The following is an 18,792-nucleotide window of genomic DNA, read 5'->3' on the forward strand; positions in this document are numbered from 1 at the left end:
GAATTGATTGGAAAGGAACACTGGCAGAGATGATAGCAGAGCTGCAATGGCTGGAATTTCTGGAAGCAATTTGGAAGTCAAGGATGTATACATCCCAGAAAGGAAGATGTATTCATTCTGAAGGCAAGATGACATAACCATAGCTAACGAGAAGTTACAGCCACCATAAAAGCCAAAGAGAGGGCATATAATAGAGCAAAAATTAATGGGGTTAGAAGATTGGGAAGCTTTTAAAACCAACAGGAGGCAACTAAAAATGTAATTAAGAAGGTAAAGATAGAGTACAAAAGTAAGCTGGTCAATAATATTAAAGAGGATACCAGAAGTTTATTTCAGATATATAAATGTAAAAGAGAGGTGAAAGTAGATATCAGCCCACTGGAAAATGATTGCAATGGGGGACAAGGAAATGGCAGATGAATTGAATAATTATTTTGCATCAGCCTTCACTGCGGAGGACACTAGTGGAAGTTCACTGGTGGAAGTTCTAGATGTCAGGGGTCATGAAGTATGTGAAGTTACCATTACTAGGGAGAAGGTTCTTGGGAAACTGAAAAATCTGAATGTAGATAAGTCACCTGGACCAGATGGCATGCACTGCAGGGTTCTGAGAGAGATCATGGAGGCATTAGTAATGATCTTTCAAGTATCACTAGAATCTGGAATGGTTCTGAAAAACTAGAAAACTGCAAAAGTCTCTTCAAGAAGAGAGGGAGGAAAAAGAAAAATATTATTGGCCAGTTAGTCTGAACTTGGTGGTTGGGAAGATGTTGAGGTTGATTGTTAAGAATGTGATTTCAGGATATTTGGAGGCATGTGTTTCCTCAAGGGAAAATCATGCCTGACAAATCTGTTAGGGTTCCTTGAAGAAATAACAGGGATAGACAAAGGAGAATTGGTTGATGTTGTGTATTTGGATTTTCAGAAGGCCTTTGACAAGGTGCCATACATGAAACTGCTTAACAAACTATCAGCCCATGGTATTACAGGAAAGATTTTAGCATGGATAAAACAGTGACTTATTGGCAGGAATCAAAGAGTGGGAATAAAGGGAGCCTTTTCCGGCTGGTTGCTGGTGACTAGTGGTGTTCCTCGGTGGTCTGTGTTGCGCCTGAATTTTTATTACATTATGTCAATGATTTGGATGATGGAATTGATGGCTTTGTTGCAAAGTTTTCAGACGATATGAAGCTAGGTGGCGGGGCAAGTAATTTTGAGGAAGTAGAGAGGCTGCAGAAGGACTTGGATAGATTAGAAGAATGGGCAAAAAAGAGGCAGATGGAATACAATGTTGGGAAGTGTACGGTCATGCACTTTGGTACAAGACTCAATCTTCAAGACTCTTGGCAGTGTGGGATCAGAGGGATCTTGGGGTCCAAGTCCATAGGATGCTCAGCTTCTGCACAGGTTGACTGTGGTTAAGAAGGTGTATGGTGTATTGGCCTTCATCAATCGTGGAACTGCATTTTGGAGCCGAGAGGTAATGTTGCAGCTATATAGGAGCCTGGTCAGACCCCACTTGGATAACTGTGCTCAGTTCTGGTCGCCTCACTACAGGAAGGATGTGGAAGCCATAGAAAGGGTGCAGAGAAGATTTACAAGGACGTTGCCTGGATTGGGGAGCATGCCTTATGAGAACAGGTTGAGTGAACTTGGCCTTTTCTCCTTGGAGTGGCGGAGGATGAGAGGTGACCTGATAGAGGAGTATAAGATGATGAGAGGCATTGATCATGTGGCTAGTCAGAGGCTTTTTTCCTGGGCTGAAATGACTGCTTCAAGAGAGCACAGGTCTTAGGTGCTTGGGAGTAGGTACAGAGGAGATGTCAGCGTTAAGTTTTTTATGCAGAGAGTGGTGAGTGCATGAAATGGGCTGCCGGCGGCGGTGTTGGAGGTGGATACGATAGGGTCTTTTAAGAGACTCCAGGATAGGTACATGGAGCTTAGAAAAATAGAGGGCTATGGGTAACCATAGTAATTTCTAAGGTAGGGACATGTTTGGCACAACTTTGTGGCCGAAGGGCCTATATTGTGCTGTAGGTTTTCTATGTTTCTAATTTGCAGATTGAGTCTGTGGCGAGGAAGGCAAATGTAATGTTAGCGTTCATTTTGAAAACACTAGAATATAGATGCAAGGATGTAATATAATGTTGAGACTTTATAAAGCACTGGAATATTGGTCATTGTTGCCTTGAGGGAAAGGTGCTGGCTGCCCACACTGTGTATGCCTCTCATTATCTTATACACCTCTATTAAGTTGCGTCTCATCCTGCTTTGCTCCAAAGAGGAAAAACCCTAGCTTGATCATCTTCTCCTCATAAGACAAGTTCTTTAATCCAGATAAATCTCCTGGTAAATCTCCTCTGCCCCCTCTTTAAAGCTTCAACATTCTAATATAATGAAGCAATCAAAGCTGAATGCAATATTCCAAGTATAGTCTAAACAGGTTTATAAAGCTGTAGCATAACTTAATAGTTCTTGAACTCAATCCCTTGTCTAACGAAGGCCAATTCATCATGGGCCTTCTTAATCAGCCTATCAACTTGTGTTTTAACTGTAAGGGATCTATGGACTTGAACCTGAAAACCCCTCTTTTGCTCCACATTGTTGAGTATCCTGCCACCAATCTTGTACTCTGCCTTCAAGTTCGATGTTCTGAAGTGTATCACTTCACATTTTTCTGATAGAACTCCATCTGCCATTTCTCCACATATATTGATATCTTGTCTTTATCCCTTTGAAACCTATGATAACCTTCCACATTATCCATGTTGCCACAAACCTTTGTTTCATCTGCATACTTACTAATCCACCTTCCACGTTATTATCCAAGTCATTTCTAAATATAGGGAAGACAGAGTATGAAGGTAAATTGGCACAAAATATACAAACATTTGTAGAAACAGATAGCAAAAGTTTTTATAAATATATAAAGCAGAAGAGGGTGGCTAAGGTCAACGTAGGTCCCTTGGAAGACGAGAAGGCGAATGGATATTGGGTGATAAGGAAATGGCTGAGGCATTGAATAACTATTTTGTGTCGGTCTTCACGGTGGAGGACATGTCTAAGATGCTATGGACGAAATGGGTGGTGAGGACCTCAATAAAGTCACTGTCACTAAAGAGATAGTGATGAGCAAACTAGAGGGCCTGAAGGTAGATAAGTCCCCTGGTCCTGATGGGATGCAGCCCAGGGTGCTGAGGGAATTGGCGGAGGTTATAGTAGACACATTGGTAATCATTTACCAAAACCCTTTAGACTCTGGGCAGGTCCTGTGGATTGGAAGATGGCAAATGTCATGCTACTTTTTAAAAAAGGATGCAGGCAAAAGATGGGCAACTATAGGCCAGTTAGCTTGACATCTGTAGTCAGGAAGATGCTGGAAGGAAGCATTAAGGAAGAAACAGTGAACTATTTGGAAAGGAGGCGTTCCAGTAGACAGACACAGCATGGATTCAGAAAGGACAGGTCCTGTTTGACAAATTTAACAGCAGTTCTTTGAGGACATAATGGGTGCAGTGGATAGAGGGGAACAGGTGGATGTCATATACTTTGATTTCCAGAGGGCATTCGATAAGGTGCCGCTCAAGAGACTTATAAATAAGATACGGATGCGTGGAGTTGGAGGAAGTGTATTGGCATGGATAGTGGATTGGTTAACCAATAGAAGGCAGACAGTTGGTATAAATGGGTATTTCTCTGGTTGGCAGTTGATGGTGAGTTGGGTGCCGCAGGGGTTTGTGCTAGGCCTGCAGCTGTTTACCATTTACATTGATGATTTGGAACAGGGGACTGAGTGTAGCGTAGCAAAATACTGGATACTGTTGGTGGGGATGACCTACCAGGAACAAGTTGCAGTGGTCCTGTCTCTGGCACTGAGGTTGGACCCTCGACTAGGAAGGGGAGGAGGGAAGAGAAGAGAGCGGTAGTGATAGGGGATTCTATAGTCAGGGGGGTGGATAGAAGAGTTTGTGGGGAAGATCAGGAGTCTCGGATGGTATGTTGCCTCCCTGGTGCCGGGGTCTGGGACATCTCAGATCGGGTGCAGGTTATTCTTGAGAGGGAGGGCAAGAATCCAGAAGTTGTGGTCCGTGTAGGGACCAATGACATGGGTAGGATGAGTGAGGGGGTCCTGCGTAGTGAGTTCAGGGAGTTAAGTGCGAAGCTGAAGGGCAGGACCTCCAGGGTAACAATCTCAGGATTGCTACCTGTGCCACGTGCGAGTGAGGCAAGGAACAGAAGGATTATACAGATTAATACGTGGCTGAGAGGATGGTGCAGGAGGGAGGGCTTCAGCTTTTTAGATAATTGGGCTTTGTTCCAGGGAAGGTGGGATCTGTTCCGACCAGACGGTTTACACCTGAACTGGAGTGGTACCAACATACTTGCAGGAAAGTTTGCCAGTGATTCTCAGGGGGGTTTAAACTAAATTTGCAGGGGGCAGGGATCCAGAATGCGAGAGAGGATAGTGAGATGAAGAATAAAGGACAGGTGGGGACTACACAATTCTGGAATATTAAGTATGTAGTAGAGAAAGGTGAGGCGGAACAAGTGATAAGGAGGACACATGTACAGAGGGATGGTCTGATGGAGCAAGGAGTTAAATGTGCTGAATGAATAAGTAAATTTAGAAAGGACAACAAAATTCAAGGAGCATATAGCCCGAGGGGAGTTTGGGGAGCTGGGTTAAGCACAATAGGCAGTGATTTAAACAGAGAGAGGAGAAATGGGCTAAAAATTCTATATCTGAATGCACGAAGTGTCAGAAATAAGGCGGATGAGCTTGAAGCTCAGGTGCGAATGGGTAACTATGATGTTGCTGGGATAACGGAGACATGGCTGCAGGGAGATTAGACCTGGGAAATGAATGTACAAGGGTACACATGCTATTGTAGGGACAGAAATGTGGGCAGCGGGGGTGGGGTGGCCCTGTTGGTGAGGAATGAGATTCAGTCCTTTGCAAGGGGGGGGGGGGGGGACATAGGATCAGGAGAAGTAGAGTCTGTGTGGATAGAACTGAGGAACAGTAAGGGCAAAAAGACCCTAATGGGTGTTGTCTACAGGCCACCAAACAGTAGCATGGTGCAAGTTGAATAGGGAGTTAACATTGGCATGTGGCAAAGGTAATGTCGCAGTAGTTATGGGGGATTTCAACATGCAGGTGAACTGGGAGAATCAGGTTGGTGCTGGACCCCAGGATAGGGAGTTTGTAGAGTGCCTATGGGATGCATTCTTGGAACAGCTTGTATGAGAGCCGACCAGGGACAAGGCTATTCTGGATTTAGTCTTGTGTAATAAACAGGATTTGATAAGCGATCTTGAAGTAAAGGAGCAAATAGGAGGTAGTGAACATAATATAAGTTTTTGTCTGTAGTTTGAGAAGGATAAGGGCAGATCGGGGGTGTCAGTGTTGCAGTTGAACAAGGGAAACTATGGAGCCATGAGGGAGGAGCTGGCCAAAGTTAACTGGACGGATATCCGAGCAGAAAAGACAGTGGAACAACAATGGCAGGTGTTCTTGGGAATAATGCACAAGGTGCAAAATCAGTTCATCCCCCGGAGAAGGAAGGATTCAAAGCGGGGAAAGGGGCCGCAGTGGTTGACAAAGGAAATCAGAGATTGCATAGCATTAAAAAAAAAGGAAATATGACAGATCTAAGGTGAGTGGGAGGACAGACGATTGGGAAATTTTTAAGGAACAACAGAACTTAACTAAAAAGGCAATACGGGGAGAAAAAATGAGGTACTAATGCAAGCTAGCCAGGAACATAAAGGAGGATAGCAAAAGCTTTTTTAGGTATGTGAAGAGAAAGAAGATAGTTAAGAACGATGTTGGGCCCTTGAAGAATGAATTGGGTGAAATTGTTATGGGAAACAGAGAAATGGCAGAAGAATTTAATAAGTACTTTAGATCTGTCTTCACTAGGGAAGACACCAGCAATCTCCCAGATGTATGGATGGGCCAAGGAAATAGGGTAACAGAGGAAATGAAACAGATTGACATTAGGAAGGAAACGGTGATGAGTAGACTGATGGGACTGAAGGCTGACAAATCCCCAGGTCCAGATGGTCTGCATCCTAGGGTACTAAAGGAGGTGGCCCTGGAAATTGCGGCTGCATTGGTAATCATTTTCCAATGTTCCTTAGATTCAGGATCAGTTTCTGAGGATTGGAGAATGGCTAATGTTATCCTACTTTTTAAGAAAGGAGGGAGGGAGAAAACAGAGAACTATCGTCCTGTCAGCCTAACATCAGTAGTGGGGAAGATGCTAGAGTCCATTATTAAAGATGAAATAGTGGTATTTCTAGATAGCAGTGATAGGATTGGGCCAAGCCAGCATGGATTTACCAAGGGCAAATCATGCTTGACTAATCTATTGGAGTTTTTTGAGGATGTAACCAGGAAGTTAGACAAGGGAGATCCAGTGGATGTAGTGTATCTCGATTTTCAGAAGGCATTTGATAAGGTCCCAAATAGGAGATTGGTGGGTAAAATCAGAGCTCATGGCATTGGGGGGAAGATATTGACATGGATAGAAAACTGGTTGGCAGATAGAAAGCAAAGAGTAACGGTGAATGGGTGTTTCTCGGAATGGCAGGTGGTGACTAGTGGAGTGCCACAGGGCTCGGTATTGGGACCACAGCTTTTTGCGATTTACACCAATGATTTAGATGAAGGCATTGAGAATAACATCAGCAAGTTTGCTGATGATACTAAGCTGGGTGGCAGTGTGACATGTGATGAGGATGTTAGAAGAATTCAGGGTGAGTGGGCAGATACTTGGCAGATGACGTTTAATGTGAATAAGTGTGAGGGTATCCACTTTGGGAGTAAGAACAGGAAGGCAGATTATTATCTGAACGGTGTAGAGTTAGGTAAGGGAGAAATACAAAGAGATCTAGGAGTCCTTGTTCATCATTCACTGAAGGTGAATGAGCAAGTGCAGCAGGCAGTGAAGAAGGCTAATGGAATGTTGGCCTTTATTACAAAGGGAATTGAGTACAAGAGCAAGGAAATCCTCTTGCATTTGTACAGGGCCCTGGTGAGACCACACCTGGAGTATTGTGTACAGTTTTGGTCTCCAGGGTTAAGGAAGGACATCCTGGCTGTAGAGGAAGTGCAGCATAGATTCACGAGGTTAATTCCTGGGATGTCCGGACTGTCTTACGCAGAGAGGTTAGAGAGACTGGGCTCGTACACGCTGGAATTAAGGGGATTGAGAGGGGATCTGATTGCAACTTATAAGATTATTAAGGAATTGGACAAGATAGAGGCAGGAAATATGTTCCAGATGCTGGGAGAGTCCAGTACCAGAGGGCATGGTTTGAGAATAAGGGGTAGGTCATTTAGGACAGAGTTAAGGAAAAACTTCTTCTCCCAGAGAGTTGTGGGGGTCTGGAATGCACTGCCTTGGAAGGCAGTGGAGGCCAATTCTCTGGATGCTTTCAAGAAGGATCTAGATAGGTATCTTATGGATAGGGGAATCAAGGGATATGGGCAAGGCAGGAACCGGGTATTGATAGTAGATGATCAGCCATGATCTCAGAATGGCGGTGCAGGCTCGAAGGGCCGAATGGTCTACTTCTGCACCTATTGTCTATTGTCTGAAATTTGCTGATGACACTAAACTGAGTGGGAAAGCAAATTGTACAGAGGATGTGGAGAGTCTGCAGAGGGATATAGATAGGTTAAGTGAGTGGGCCAAGGTCTGGCAGATGGAATACAACATTGGTAAATGTGAGGTCATCCGCTTTGGAAGGAATAATAAAAGAGCAGATTATTATTTAAATGGTAAAAGGTTGCAGCATTCTGTTGTGCAGAGGAACTTCGGAGTACTTGTTATGAATCACAAAAAGTTGGCTTGCAGGTACAACAAGTTATTAAGAAGGCAAACAGAATGTTTATTGCTAGAGAGATTGAACTCAAGAGCAGGGAGGTCATGCTGCAACTAAACAGGGTACTGGTGAGGCTGCACCTGGAGCACTGTGTGCAGTTCTGGTCTCCATACTTGAGGAAGGATATACTGGATTTGGAGGCAGTGCAGAGGAGGTTCAACAGGACGATTCCAGAGATGAAGGGGTTAACCTATGAGGAGAGATTGAGTTGCCTAGGACTATACTCTCTGGAATTCGGAAGAATGAGAGGGGATCTTATAGAAACATACAAAATTCTGAAAGGGATAGATAAGATCGAAGTAGGAAAGTTGTTTCCATTGGTAGGTGAGTCTAGAACTAGGGGACATTGCCTCAAGATTCAGGGGAGAAGATTTAGGACAGAGATGAGGGGAAACTGTTTTTCCCAGAGTGTGGTGAATCTGTGGAATTCTCTGCAGAGGGAAGCAGTTGAGGCTTCTTCACTAAATATATTTAAGGTACAGTTAGATAGATTTTTACATACAGTAATAGGGGAATTAAGGGTTATGGGGAAAAGGCAGGTAGATGGAGCTTATTTTACGGACAGATCAGCCATGATCTTATTGAATGGCAGGGCTAGCTCGATGGGCTGGATGGCCCACTCCTATTCCTATTTCTTATGTTCTTATCACAAAGAATAAAGGTTCCACAATAGATTCCTGTGGAATACCACTAGTCATTGATCTGCAGGCTGAACTTGCTCCATCTACTAACATCCTCTGCCTTCTATGGATAAGCCAGTTCTGAATCTACACAGCCAAGTTTCCATGAATCCCTTGCCTCCTGACTTTATGGATGAGTGTACCATCAGGAACCTTGTCACCATATTCACCGCTGTACTTCAATCAATTTGCCATTCACTTGATGTTCATAACAAAATGTGGCTTTGGAAATGTATTTGTAACCCTGAATTCTTTATGAATTTGTATTTTTTGTGAAATATAATGGAACAAAATGGGGTCTATAAAATCCCAAGGTGCTTTGTTGGTTTGGGTGAGAAAACTTACAAGTGTGTTTGTGTTATATGGGACAAACTATTTTCTTTGATGACAGGCAATTTGTTTTATGGCCAGAGAGTATGTCCAGATAGTGGGGAAACAGGATGCAATTTCTAAAGATGAAGATAGCAAATGAATGTAATGTTATGGAATGGAGCAACCTAATCACTGTCCTTTGCAAAAAAAACACTATAATGTAAATTGGCTGGATGCATAACTCCTCTTGCAAGGGCAATAATAAATACCTTAATAATATGATCCACTTTGAATTTGTTGTAGTTTGTTTCTGTATATTGGAAGATCTAGCTGAACCATACACAACATGGTTTATTATTTTTTGAGCAGGGCTGCAAGGGTTTCTAGTGCATGGTCTTTATTATCTTAGCTCTTAACACAGACTTCTCCTGTGGATCTTTATTTCCTGAATTAAAAAGTCTAAAAGTGAAGTTCACTTTCCCTTTCTGTAACATGCTTGCGCAGATATTGTAGTGTGAAAAATTAAGTTTGTGTTGATATTCCAGTGCGTATTGTATTTACTTGTTTGTTTGTGTGACAGTTCTATTTTGTTGGTAATTTTTGGATATTGTTAAAATATTGAAAATTAAATGTTGTGTGTTAAGATTATGCACCAGGTCTAAAACATTGGTAAATTGTCATCTATTCATTCTGGTGTTGTATGTTGATGCTCATTGTGATTTCCTGACATCATTATGTGCACTTATTTAAAACACTGGATTATTTTAGGTTATGATGGACATTGTTAGAGGCCCATTTGATGAAATCACACGTCCAGCAACTGGTTTTCGAACACGTCCTGGCAGCCGAGTGGCAAGTGGTCCATCACCAGACAAGCAAAGACGGAATATACACTGCTCTGGAGCTATGGTGGTTTTAACACCAGAACCAAATTTAGCCCAGGTAAAATGTGTGTGGTTTGAGTATCAGCTATATTTCCTCTCAGTGCTCAAATATTTCAAGCAATTCAGTAAAATGAATTTGTAAACAATAATGGAACCATTGTCATAAATAATGATTCCAAATGGAAACATGATGGTAGTGTGAGATGTATCAGCTAGTTGAGTGGTGTCATAGCAACAACCTAGCACTCAACGTTAGTAAGACTAAAGAGCAAATTCTGAGTTCTGTAAGGGTAAGACGAAGGAAAACAAACCAATTCTCATCCAGGGATCAGAAGTGGAGAGAGTGAGCATTTTCAAGTTCCTGGGTGTAAATATCTCAGAGGACCTAACCTGGTTGTGATATATTAATGTAGCTATAAAGAAGGCAAGATAATGGTTATATTTCATAAGGAGATTGAGGAGCTTTGGCTTGTCACCTAAAACACTCAAAAACTTCTATAGATGTAACAAACATTCTGAGGGCTACATCACTGTCTGCTATGGGGGGGGGGGGGCGGTTTGCTACTGCACTGGATCAAAGTAAGTTGCAGAAAAATGTAAAATTAGCTAGCTGCATCATGGGTATTAGCCTTTGTAGCATCCATGACGTCTTCAAGGAGTGGTGCTTCAAAAAGGCGCCGTCCATCATTAAGGACCCCCACCACCAGGAGATGTCCTCTTCTCATTGTTATAATCAGGCAGGAGGTACAGAAGCCTGAAGGCACACACTCAGTAATTCAGGAACAGCTTCTTCCCCTCTGTCATGTGATTTCTACTTGAACTTATGAACATTACGTCACTCCTTTTTTTATTTCTGTTTTTGCACTTAATTCTATTTTTCTATATTTATCATATATTGCATTGTACTGCTGCTGCAAAGTTAACAAAGTTCATGACATATGCTGGTGATATTAAACCTGATTCTGATGATTGGCATAGAGAGCTTTTATTTCAAATTGGAGCTGAAAGATATTGGCCTAGAAATTCCTTCATAGAATTTCAAAACAAATGTTGCCATGCTGATGCAAAGTTTCTTAACATGGAATATTGTTCCTGGATGTGACTGCAATGCTGTGTGGTACCCTGTGACTGCTGCACCATTCAATATGATCATGGCTGATCTTTTACCTGGCTCAATATAGCTTAATTTCCAAATTGACCATTGAGCTTTTTCTTGAGCTTCCACATTTCCCATAGCTGAGGAATCCAAAAGATTCCCTACTTATTGTGTGAACAAGATTTTTTTCTCATCTAGTTGACTGGCCCCTTATTGTTTGATCTCTAACCTCTAGACATCATAGACGGTGGAAGCCTCACATCTGTGTTTAATGCCGGGACAAAAAACAACTAAGCAGGGAAAACGGCATAAATGGATAGAGAAACTGTTAACAGTGACACCCTGACCCACCTTCATCAAAACCAAGAAAGAGAGAAAACTAGTTTGTCTTTGTAGCAGAGAATGTGAGTGAGGGAAATGGGTAGGATAAAGGGAACTTAACAGAGGGTAAAATAATGAAAGAAGAGGGATGATAGGCAAAAAAATATATAGCTAACCCTGGTGCAAATAAAAAGAAAGAACAAATTACCTAAGGTTGGAAAATTCATTATTGAGTCCTGCAATGTGCCCTGAAGAAAGATGAGTTGTCTTTCCCTTAACTTATATTGGGCCCTGTTATATGAGTTCAGGAGGGTACAGACAGAGGCGAGTGTGGAAGTGGGAGGATTTAAATCAAATTATTGGACAGCTGTAGGCTCAGGATCACTCCTGTAGACTGAGGGGTATCAAGACTGGCATCTCTCTCTTCCTTTTTCTTTTATTTGTATATTTTGTTTGAGCTTGTTCCAGTTGGCCATACTTCACAATACTAGCAATATATTGCCCCACAGAAAAGAAGCTTAACTGCCACTAAAAAGCCATGTTATTCAGAAAAAGCTTTCTGAGTACTTTTCTGCTACCCAGATTAACTTATTTTCTCCCTTTCTCAGCCCTAATGAAGTGTCTCACCCCTGAAATGTTAATTGTTTCTTTTTCTATAAATATTGCCTGACCTGTGTTTTTCTTGCAGGTATTCCAGGTGTAGTCTCACTAGGGATCCAGGTGGTTGCAGTCAAATGGAGTTACTCTTGTAGTAAAACTCAAATGTCATTTGATTTCCTTTATTGTTGTGCATTCATGTTAACTTTCAGTGCAGCAGCACTAAATGCTGGAGGAACTTAGTAAGCCAGGCAGCATCTATGGAGGGAAGTAGTTGACACTTCATGCTGAAACCCTTCATCAGGACTGGAAAGGAATGGAGCAGAAGCCAGAATAAGATGGAGGGGGAAGGGAAAGAGTACAGGCTGGCAGGTAAAAGGTGAATCTAATAGGAGAAGGCTGTGGATCATGGAAGAAAGGGAAGGGTCTTCTATTAGAATTTCTTCAGCCTTTTGTGCCTTTTACCTGTCCCCTCTAAGCTTCTTACTTCATCCCCTTCGCCCACTCACACATTCCCCCTCACATGATCCCACCTACCACCTGCCAGCTTGTATTCCTCCCCCTCTCCCAGCTTCTCATTCTGGCTTCTGCTGCCTTCCTTTCAGGTGTTGATGAAAGGTCTCAGCCTGAAATGCTAAAACTGTTTATTCCCCTCATAGATGCAGCCTAACTTGCTGACTTCCTCAAGCACGTTGTGTATGTTTTTCAAGATTTCCAGCATTTGCTGAATCTCTTGAGTTTATGATTAACTTTTAGTGATTCTGTACAAAGACACTTGATTTCTTCTTGACACTAAAACCTCCGAGTATCACCATTTTTGTTTTAGCAAAGAATCTTTTCATGTTGCTTACCCATTCACTTTGATCTCTAACCTATAACACTCCAATTATAATCTACAACATCTGAAGTCTGTGCATCCTTTTCACAACATTTGCTGGCATCCGGGAAGATATTACATTTGGTTTCCTCATTGCAATTGATATATTCAATGTATTGATACAGCAAAGGCATAGGACCAATCTCTATATCACTTCACTCTGCACAGACGCTGAACTAGCAAACAATCCATTTAGTTTGTCTACCTGCTTCTGTTTATAACCCAATCCTCAATCCACAGTAGTATGTTATCCCTGATCACTAATTTCTTGTGTGGATATTTTGAAGGTCTTTTAAAACGTAAATATAGCACATCCACTGGTTCCCTGTTATCATTCTGTTACAACATCAAGAGCATATGTTTTGTCTTTAATGAGCTCATGTTTACTCTGCACAATAAAATTACTATTTTTTAAAATGCCCGACAACCATTTTCTCCAGGGTAGATTTGAGTACTTTTCCTGGTATTGATGTCAGATTCACTAATGTGTAGTTCCTTACCTTTTCCTTCTCTCCTTTCTTCTATGAGGGCTGCAGCTGTGGGAAATTTGAAAGAAGACAACTCACTCCTTTACCACATCTGTCTGAACTTTGGGATGTAGGTCTGATGGGGATAGACACAATGGAATTAGAGATGATTTGTGACATGTCTCAATCAGGGGGCAATCTCAAAATAAAGGGGTTGGTTGAGATGGAATACATTTCTTCACACCAAGAGTAGAGATTCTTCGACCCAAGAGGGCTCTGGAGGCTCAGCACTGAGCATGTTTAAGACCAAGACCAATAGAGTTTTTGGGACAAAATAGAATCAAGGAATATGGAAGGTAATGCAGGAAACTGGCTTTGAGGTAAAAAAGCAGTCACAATCATTATATACTAGGGGGAGGGTGTAATTGAATGGGCCACTCCTACTTTTGTCTATGATGTTTTTATGCTCTTCTGGATATCTTAATACTTACCAAGAAACTCAGTAACTGGCTTTTGGCAAGATATTTGTTTGTCCTAGTGCCTTTTTGTTTTGCAGTTGTACCAAACACTGGGTAGACAGCACTTAGGAGTATCATGTACAGTTCTGGTCATTGCATTATAGGAAGGATGTGGTGGCAAATGGGAGAGCACAGAAGAGATTTCACACAGGATATTGCTTGAAAAAGAGGGCTGTAGTTATAAGGAGTGATTGGATAGATTGTGGTTATTTTCACTGGAAGTTAAAGTGCTGAGGAATGACCCTTTAGAGGTTTACAAAATTATGAGGAGTATAGTGTAGGTTGGATAGCCAGCATCTTCTTTTCTCAAGATTAGGAGAGGCTAGAACTAGGGGCCCAATTTGAACATGAGAGGAGAGACATTTAAAAGAGATCTGGAGATAAGTTCTCCACATGCATTAAGGTAAATATCTGGAATAAGTGACCAGAGAAAGTGGAAGAGGCAGATATGATGTTTAAAAGGTGCATAGAAAGGAATTTGGATAAGAAAGGTGTAGAGGGATACAACTGTAATGCAGGCAAATGGGAGCAGTATAGGTAGGATTAGTCAAGGTGGCTGATAGGGCTGTTTCTGTACGTTTCTATAATCCATAACTCTGCCTTCCATAGGATACCAAATAGTAGTGCAACATTCAAACACAAGAGATTCTGCAGATGCGGGAAATCTTGAACAACATTCACAAAATGCTAGAGGAACTCAGCAGTGGAGCATTGTCTATGGAGGGGAATAAACAGTTAATGTTTCAGCCCAAGACCCTTCATTAAGAGGCCTGTTGGAGAGTCTCAGCCCACAATGTCAGCTGTTTATTCCCTTCCTTTCATGTTGCTTGACCTGCTGTTCCAAAATGCATGTTCTACCTGATTTTCGGCATCACTTGTCTGTAAAAAAAAAGTTATTTTTACTCATTGAGTATCCAGGTTTATTAATTCCATTTTCCCATGAAATGGTTCTATTTAAAAGTACATTCTTTGTCTTCAGAGATGTGTGACCTCAATTGTGCCTAACACACCAGTTTGTTTATGGATGTTAAGGCCAAGATCATTCTTGGGTTCTTAGTTTTGGGATCATTCCAGCCTGAAACTGCTCACCTCTACTACATTTCATAGACTGCTGTTCACTGCTGTGTTTAAAAAGGTTACTTGAACTCCAGAGTGAACTTTTCCATCAGCACTTGGGAGTAGATGAGGAAGAAAATTTGCCTACATTGCAGGATTCTTCAAATTGCAGGCATTCTGGGACTTGTCTCTTGGTGATATTTCTTGTACCCTTCTGCCAGGAGTGCATAGCTATAGTTCTGGAGCAGCAGTTCCCAACCTGGGGTCCATGGACCCCTTGTTCTTGCTAGGGGTGCATGCCATAAAATATTGGGACCCACTGATCTAGAGGATCTTTGTAGTCTTTCTGCACATAGAAATTACCATCTGTGGCCATTGTGTTTTACCAGCTTGTCCTGATTCCTCTTTTGAGACCCTTGGAACACTTTCCTACCTTTTATGATTGAAGTAGCCATTAAGTCAGTAGCACTATATCTGCATAGCTGGGAGAATGTTCTTGTATTTCAGCATGTCCATTTAAGAGCTGCTCCAGAAGACTCATATCCCAATGACATAATGTTGCTTCATAACAGCTTCAGTGAATCAGGTTGGATCTGACCTCCATTGCTTTCTGTGTGAAGTTTTAATATTCTTTTGATGATTGTATGTGTTTTTCTGGGGTGCCTTAACTTTTTCCCACATTCTTAAGACATGGTAAGTTAATTGGCAAGTGAAAGAAAATCTGTTTGGAGTTTTTCCCTTAGATTGGAGTGCTTTCCCCTTAGATTCCTTCTTCACCTCTCCTGCCTATTCCCTCCCTGCTTCCCCTCCCCCATCCTTGATCTTTCCTCTGATTGGTTTTTCACCTGGCACATTCCACCCTCCCCCCACCTTCTTTATAAGGCCCCTGCCCCCTCCTCCTTTAGTCCTGACGAAGGGTCTCGGCCTTCATTGACTGCTCCTTTCAATGGATGCTGCCCGACCTGCTGAGTTCATCCAGCTTGTTTGTACATGTCTGTTTGGACTTGATGGGCATATCAAAGTGAATAGGCTACCAGGTGGTAACTGGACAAATGGGATCAATGAGATGACTGTGAAACCCGGCATTACTGAAACAAAATTTGAAGTAGTAAGATCAGTATCAAAACAGTCACTAGTGTGTCATGCATTGATTCTGTAGCAAACCAGTCAGCCCTAACCTATTTGTATAGATGAGAAAAAGATGAATTTCACTAAATCAAAATTACTCTTCTGATTGCAGGAAAAGTCTGACTCTTTGGAAAGCCATTTTAACCCTGTGGAATCCTCAACTAATCCTTACTTTGATGATCTGGACAGTGAACTGGAAATTTTCACTGAAGAAGACGGAGTGAAGATTTTGGGTATTAACAAAATAGGTCTTGAAGGACAACACAGAAGTCTTTCCTCACCAAGGGATCACATTAGATCTAATACAATGGAAGTTCTAATTTCAGAAAAATCAGGTACATTGCAGTACACTAACATTTCAGAACTTTGCGATATTCTTTATTCACTCAGTCTATTTGCTACATGAATTTTAAAGCAAATAAAGAGCAAGTGGCAGAATAATCATCTATACTTGAGGCAATTTAGCCATGACTAGAAATGATTTAGAAGACTCGGTTATGACAAAATTATCCTAATTTTCTTCCAAATTGGCATTTCCACTGTGAACTGTATAAATTCTGGCATATTTGGGAAGTATAGAATTTCCTTGTGCTAAATTAAGCAGTGTGTGTAGAATCCAACAGCAAAGCTTGGCTATGCTGAAATTCACTCGCATTAAAGCTGAAAAATGTGCTTGTACATTTTGTGTAATGTTAGAAATGATTCAGGATCTGTGATTCCATTTGTTTGAAGGGATATAGCTGCAAGGAAGAAAGGTAAGAAGATTTTGAATTATTTGCTTTAGTTGCAATGTTCTTAATTATTTGAAAGGTTTTGTAGGTTATTTAAATTCTATATTTTGAATAATACTCAATGCCTCTGAATGTCAAATACATCTCAAGCATAAAATATGGACCATTGCAGAGTAAACTTCCCTACCCTGACAATTTTTTTAAAAGAATTCTGTCCTTGTAGTAACAGGGTTAATTCATTTTTCGTTAGGTTGATTTTAAATGGGAGGTCTGCATTCGGCCTGACCTGTTTGTGTTTGAGGTTTTTTATTCAAGCCATTGGATCCAAAAGCCAGAAATGAAAAACTTTCAGACAGACAGACTTTAACAAGAAGAATTAATTAAAGCTAATAAAGCTAAACTTGTGTGCATTTGCCAGAAATTTTAATTAATTAGAATTGATGAGATTTCATTCAGTCAGTAGAGTGACTGAAATAGCAGTTTCTGTTGAATGTCTGGAAGTAAAAGGACAAAAAGCTAAGCCGATGCATTATCCATTCTCTGACATTTCATACAGTGAAGTTCTTCCCTGATCTTAATAAAAGTTTTGTCATAGTCCCTTTTGGAAATTAACTTTTGGTGCAACACAGCTCGAGCTGAAAAAAATCATCTGGTTTACATAACTTTATAAAGGTATAGTTATTACTGCAGTTTATTTCCAATTAATATTATAGTCCACACTGGCTGTTTCACATTATTAAAGATGGTGGTTTTTAAATGTTGGCCATTAACTTTACAATAGAATTCCTCTTAGAGAATTTCAGATACTGTTTTGTGAAAAATAGCTGCTTAATTGAAATGGTCAAATTAAAAAAAGTTACATTTTTCAGTTTTATTTTTGGTTAAACCGTAATTGACAGACTAGTTATACTTTAGGTAATTTACTTTGGAATACTACTTGCAATGAAGCAGTAAATTGGATTTGACATTGATTCATGGGCGAAGCCAGAGTGAGGCCTGTAGACTGGAGGCTTGTGTCTAATAGTATGCTGCAGGAATTGGTGCTGGGTCCATTGTTATCTGTATCAGTGATCTGGATGATAATGTGGTAAACTGGATCAGCAAATTTGCGGATTACACCAAAATTAGGGCATAGTAGACAGCGAGGAACGTTATCAAAACTTGCAGCAGGATCTATTGGGAAAAATGTGCTGAAGAATAGCAGGTGGAATTTAATGCAAACAAGTGTGAAGTGTTGCACTTTGAAAGGACAAACCAGAGGAGGACTTGCATAGTGAATGATAGGGCATTGTGGAGTGTACTAGAACAGAGGTATCTGGGAATACAGATCTCTAATTCCTTGGAGGTGGTATTACAGGTAGATACGATCTTAAACAGAGCTTAGGGAACATTGGCCTTCATAAATCATAAATATTGAATACAGGAGTTGGAATGTTATATTGGAGTTGTATGAGACATTGACGAGGACTAATTTGGAGTTTTATGTGCAGTTCTGATCATCCACTTGCAGGAAAGCTATCAATAAAAATGTAAGGGTACAGAAGTATTGATGAAGAAGGATTGATATTAAGTATATTAATGACAGGTATTCTAAATGGAGGATGAGGCAACTGTGGCTGACAAGGAAAGTCAAAGTCAGCATAAAAGCAAAAGAGGGGGCATATACTATTACAAAGATTAGTAGGAAGTTAGAGCATTGAAAAGCGTTTGAAAGCCAGACAGCAACTAAAAAGCCATAAGGAGAGAAAGCTAGCCAAAAACATCAAAGAGGATACCACAAGTTTTTAAAGTAAAAATAAAGAGTAAAAGAGAGGAATGAGAGAATATTGGTCTATTGGAATATAATGCTGGAGACACAGTAATGGGGGGTAAATAAATGGCAGATTAACTTAATAAATATTTTGTCACAGTCTTCACACGAGGAGTAATGCCAGAAATCTGAGGGGGTCAGTGGGCAGAAGTGAGTGTAGTTGCTCTTAGTGAGGAGAAGGTACACAGGCTGCTGAAAGGGCTGAAGGTAGATAAGTAACCTGGACCAGATGGACTATACCCCTGGTTCTGAAAGAGGTTGTGGAGGCATTAGTAATGATCTTTCAAGAATCACTAGATTCAGAAATGGTACCTGAGGTACCAGAAAATTGCAAAAATCACTTCACTCTTTAAGATGAGAGGGAGGCAGAAGAAAGGAAATTATAGACCAGTTAGCTTCAATGGATAGGAAGATGTGAAGAT

General features: G+C 41.0%; 1 protein-coding gene across 5 annotated transcripts in view; it reads left to right on the forward strand.

The window, feature by feature from the left end:
* Nucleotides 1-18,792, forward strand: part of fsip1 (fibrous sheath interacting protein 1) — a 418,033-nt gene that overhangs the window by 9,919 nt on the left and 389,322 nt on the right. For all 5 annotated transcript variants that reach the window (XM_059955503.1, XM_059955521.1, XM_059955494.1 and 2 more), the window contains exons 2-3: nucleotides 9,654-9,827; nucleotides 15,942-16,164. In XM_059955503.1, coding sequence (XP_059811486.1) covers nucleotides 9,657-9,827; nucleotides 15,942-16,164 — 394 coding nt within the window. In that variant the 5' untranslated portion in view covers nucleotides 9,654-9,656. The remainder of the gene's footprint in view (nucleotides 1-9,653; nucleotides 9,828-15,941; nucleotides 16,165-18,792) is intronic.

Source organism: Hypanus sabinus, chromosome 2, assembly GCF_030144855.1.
Source record: "Hypanus sabinus isolate sHypSab1 chromosome 2, sHypSab1.hap1, whole genome shotgun sequence".
NCBI classification, from domain to species: domain Eukaryota; kingdom Metazoa; phylum Chordata; class Chondrichthyes; order Myliobatiformes; family Dasyatidae; genus Hypanus; species Hypanus sabinus.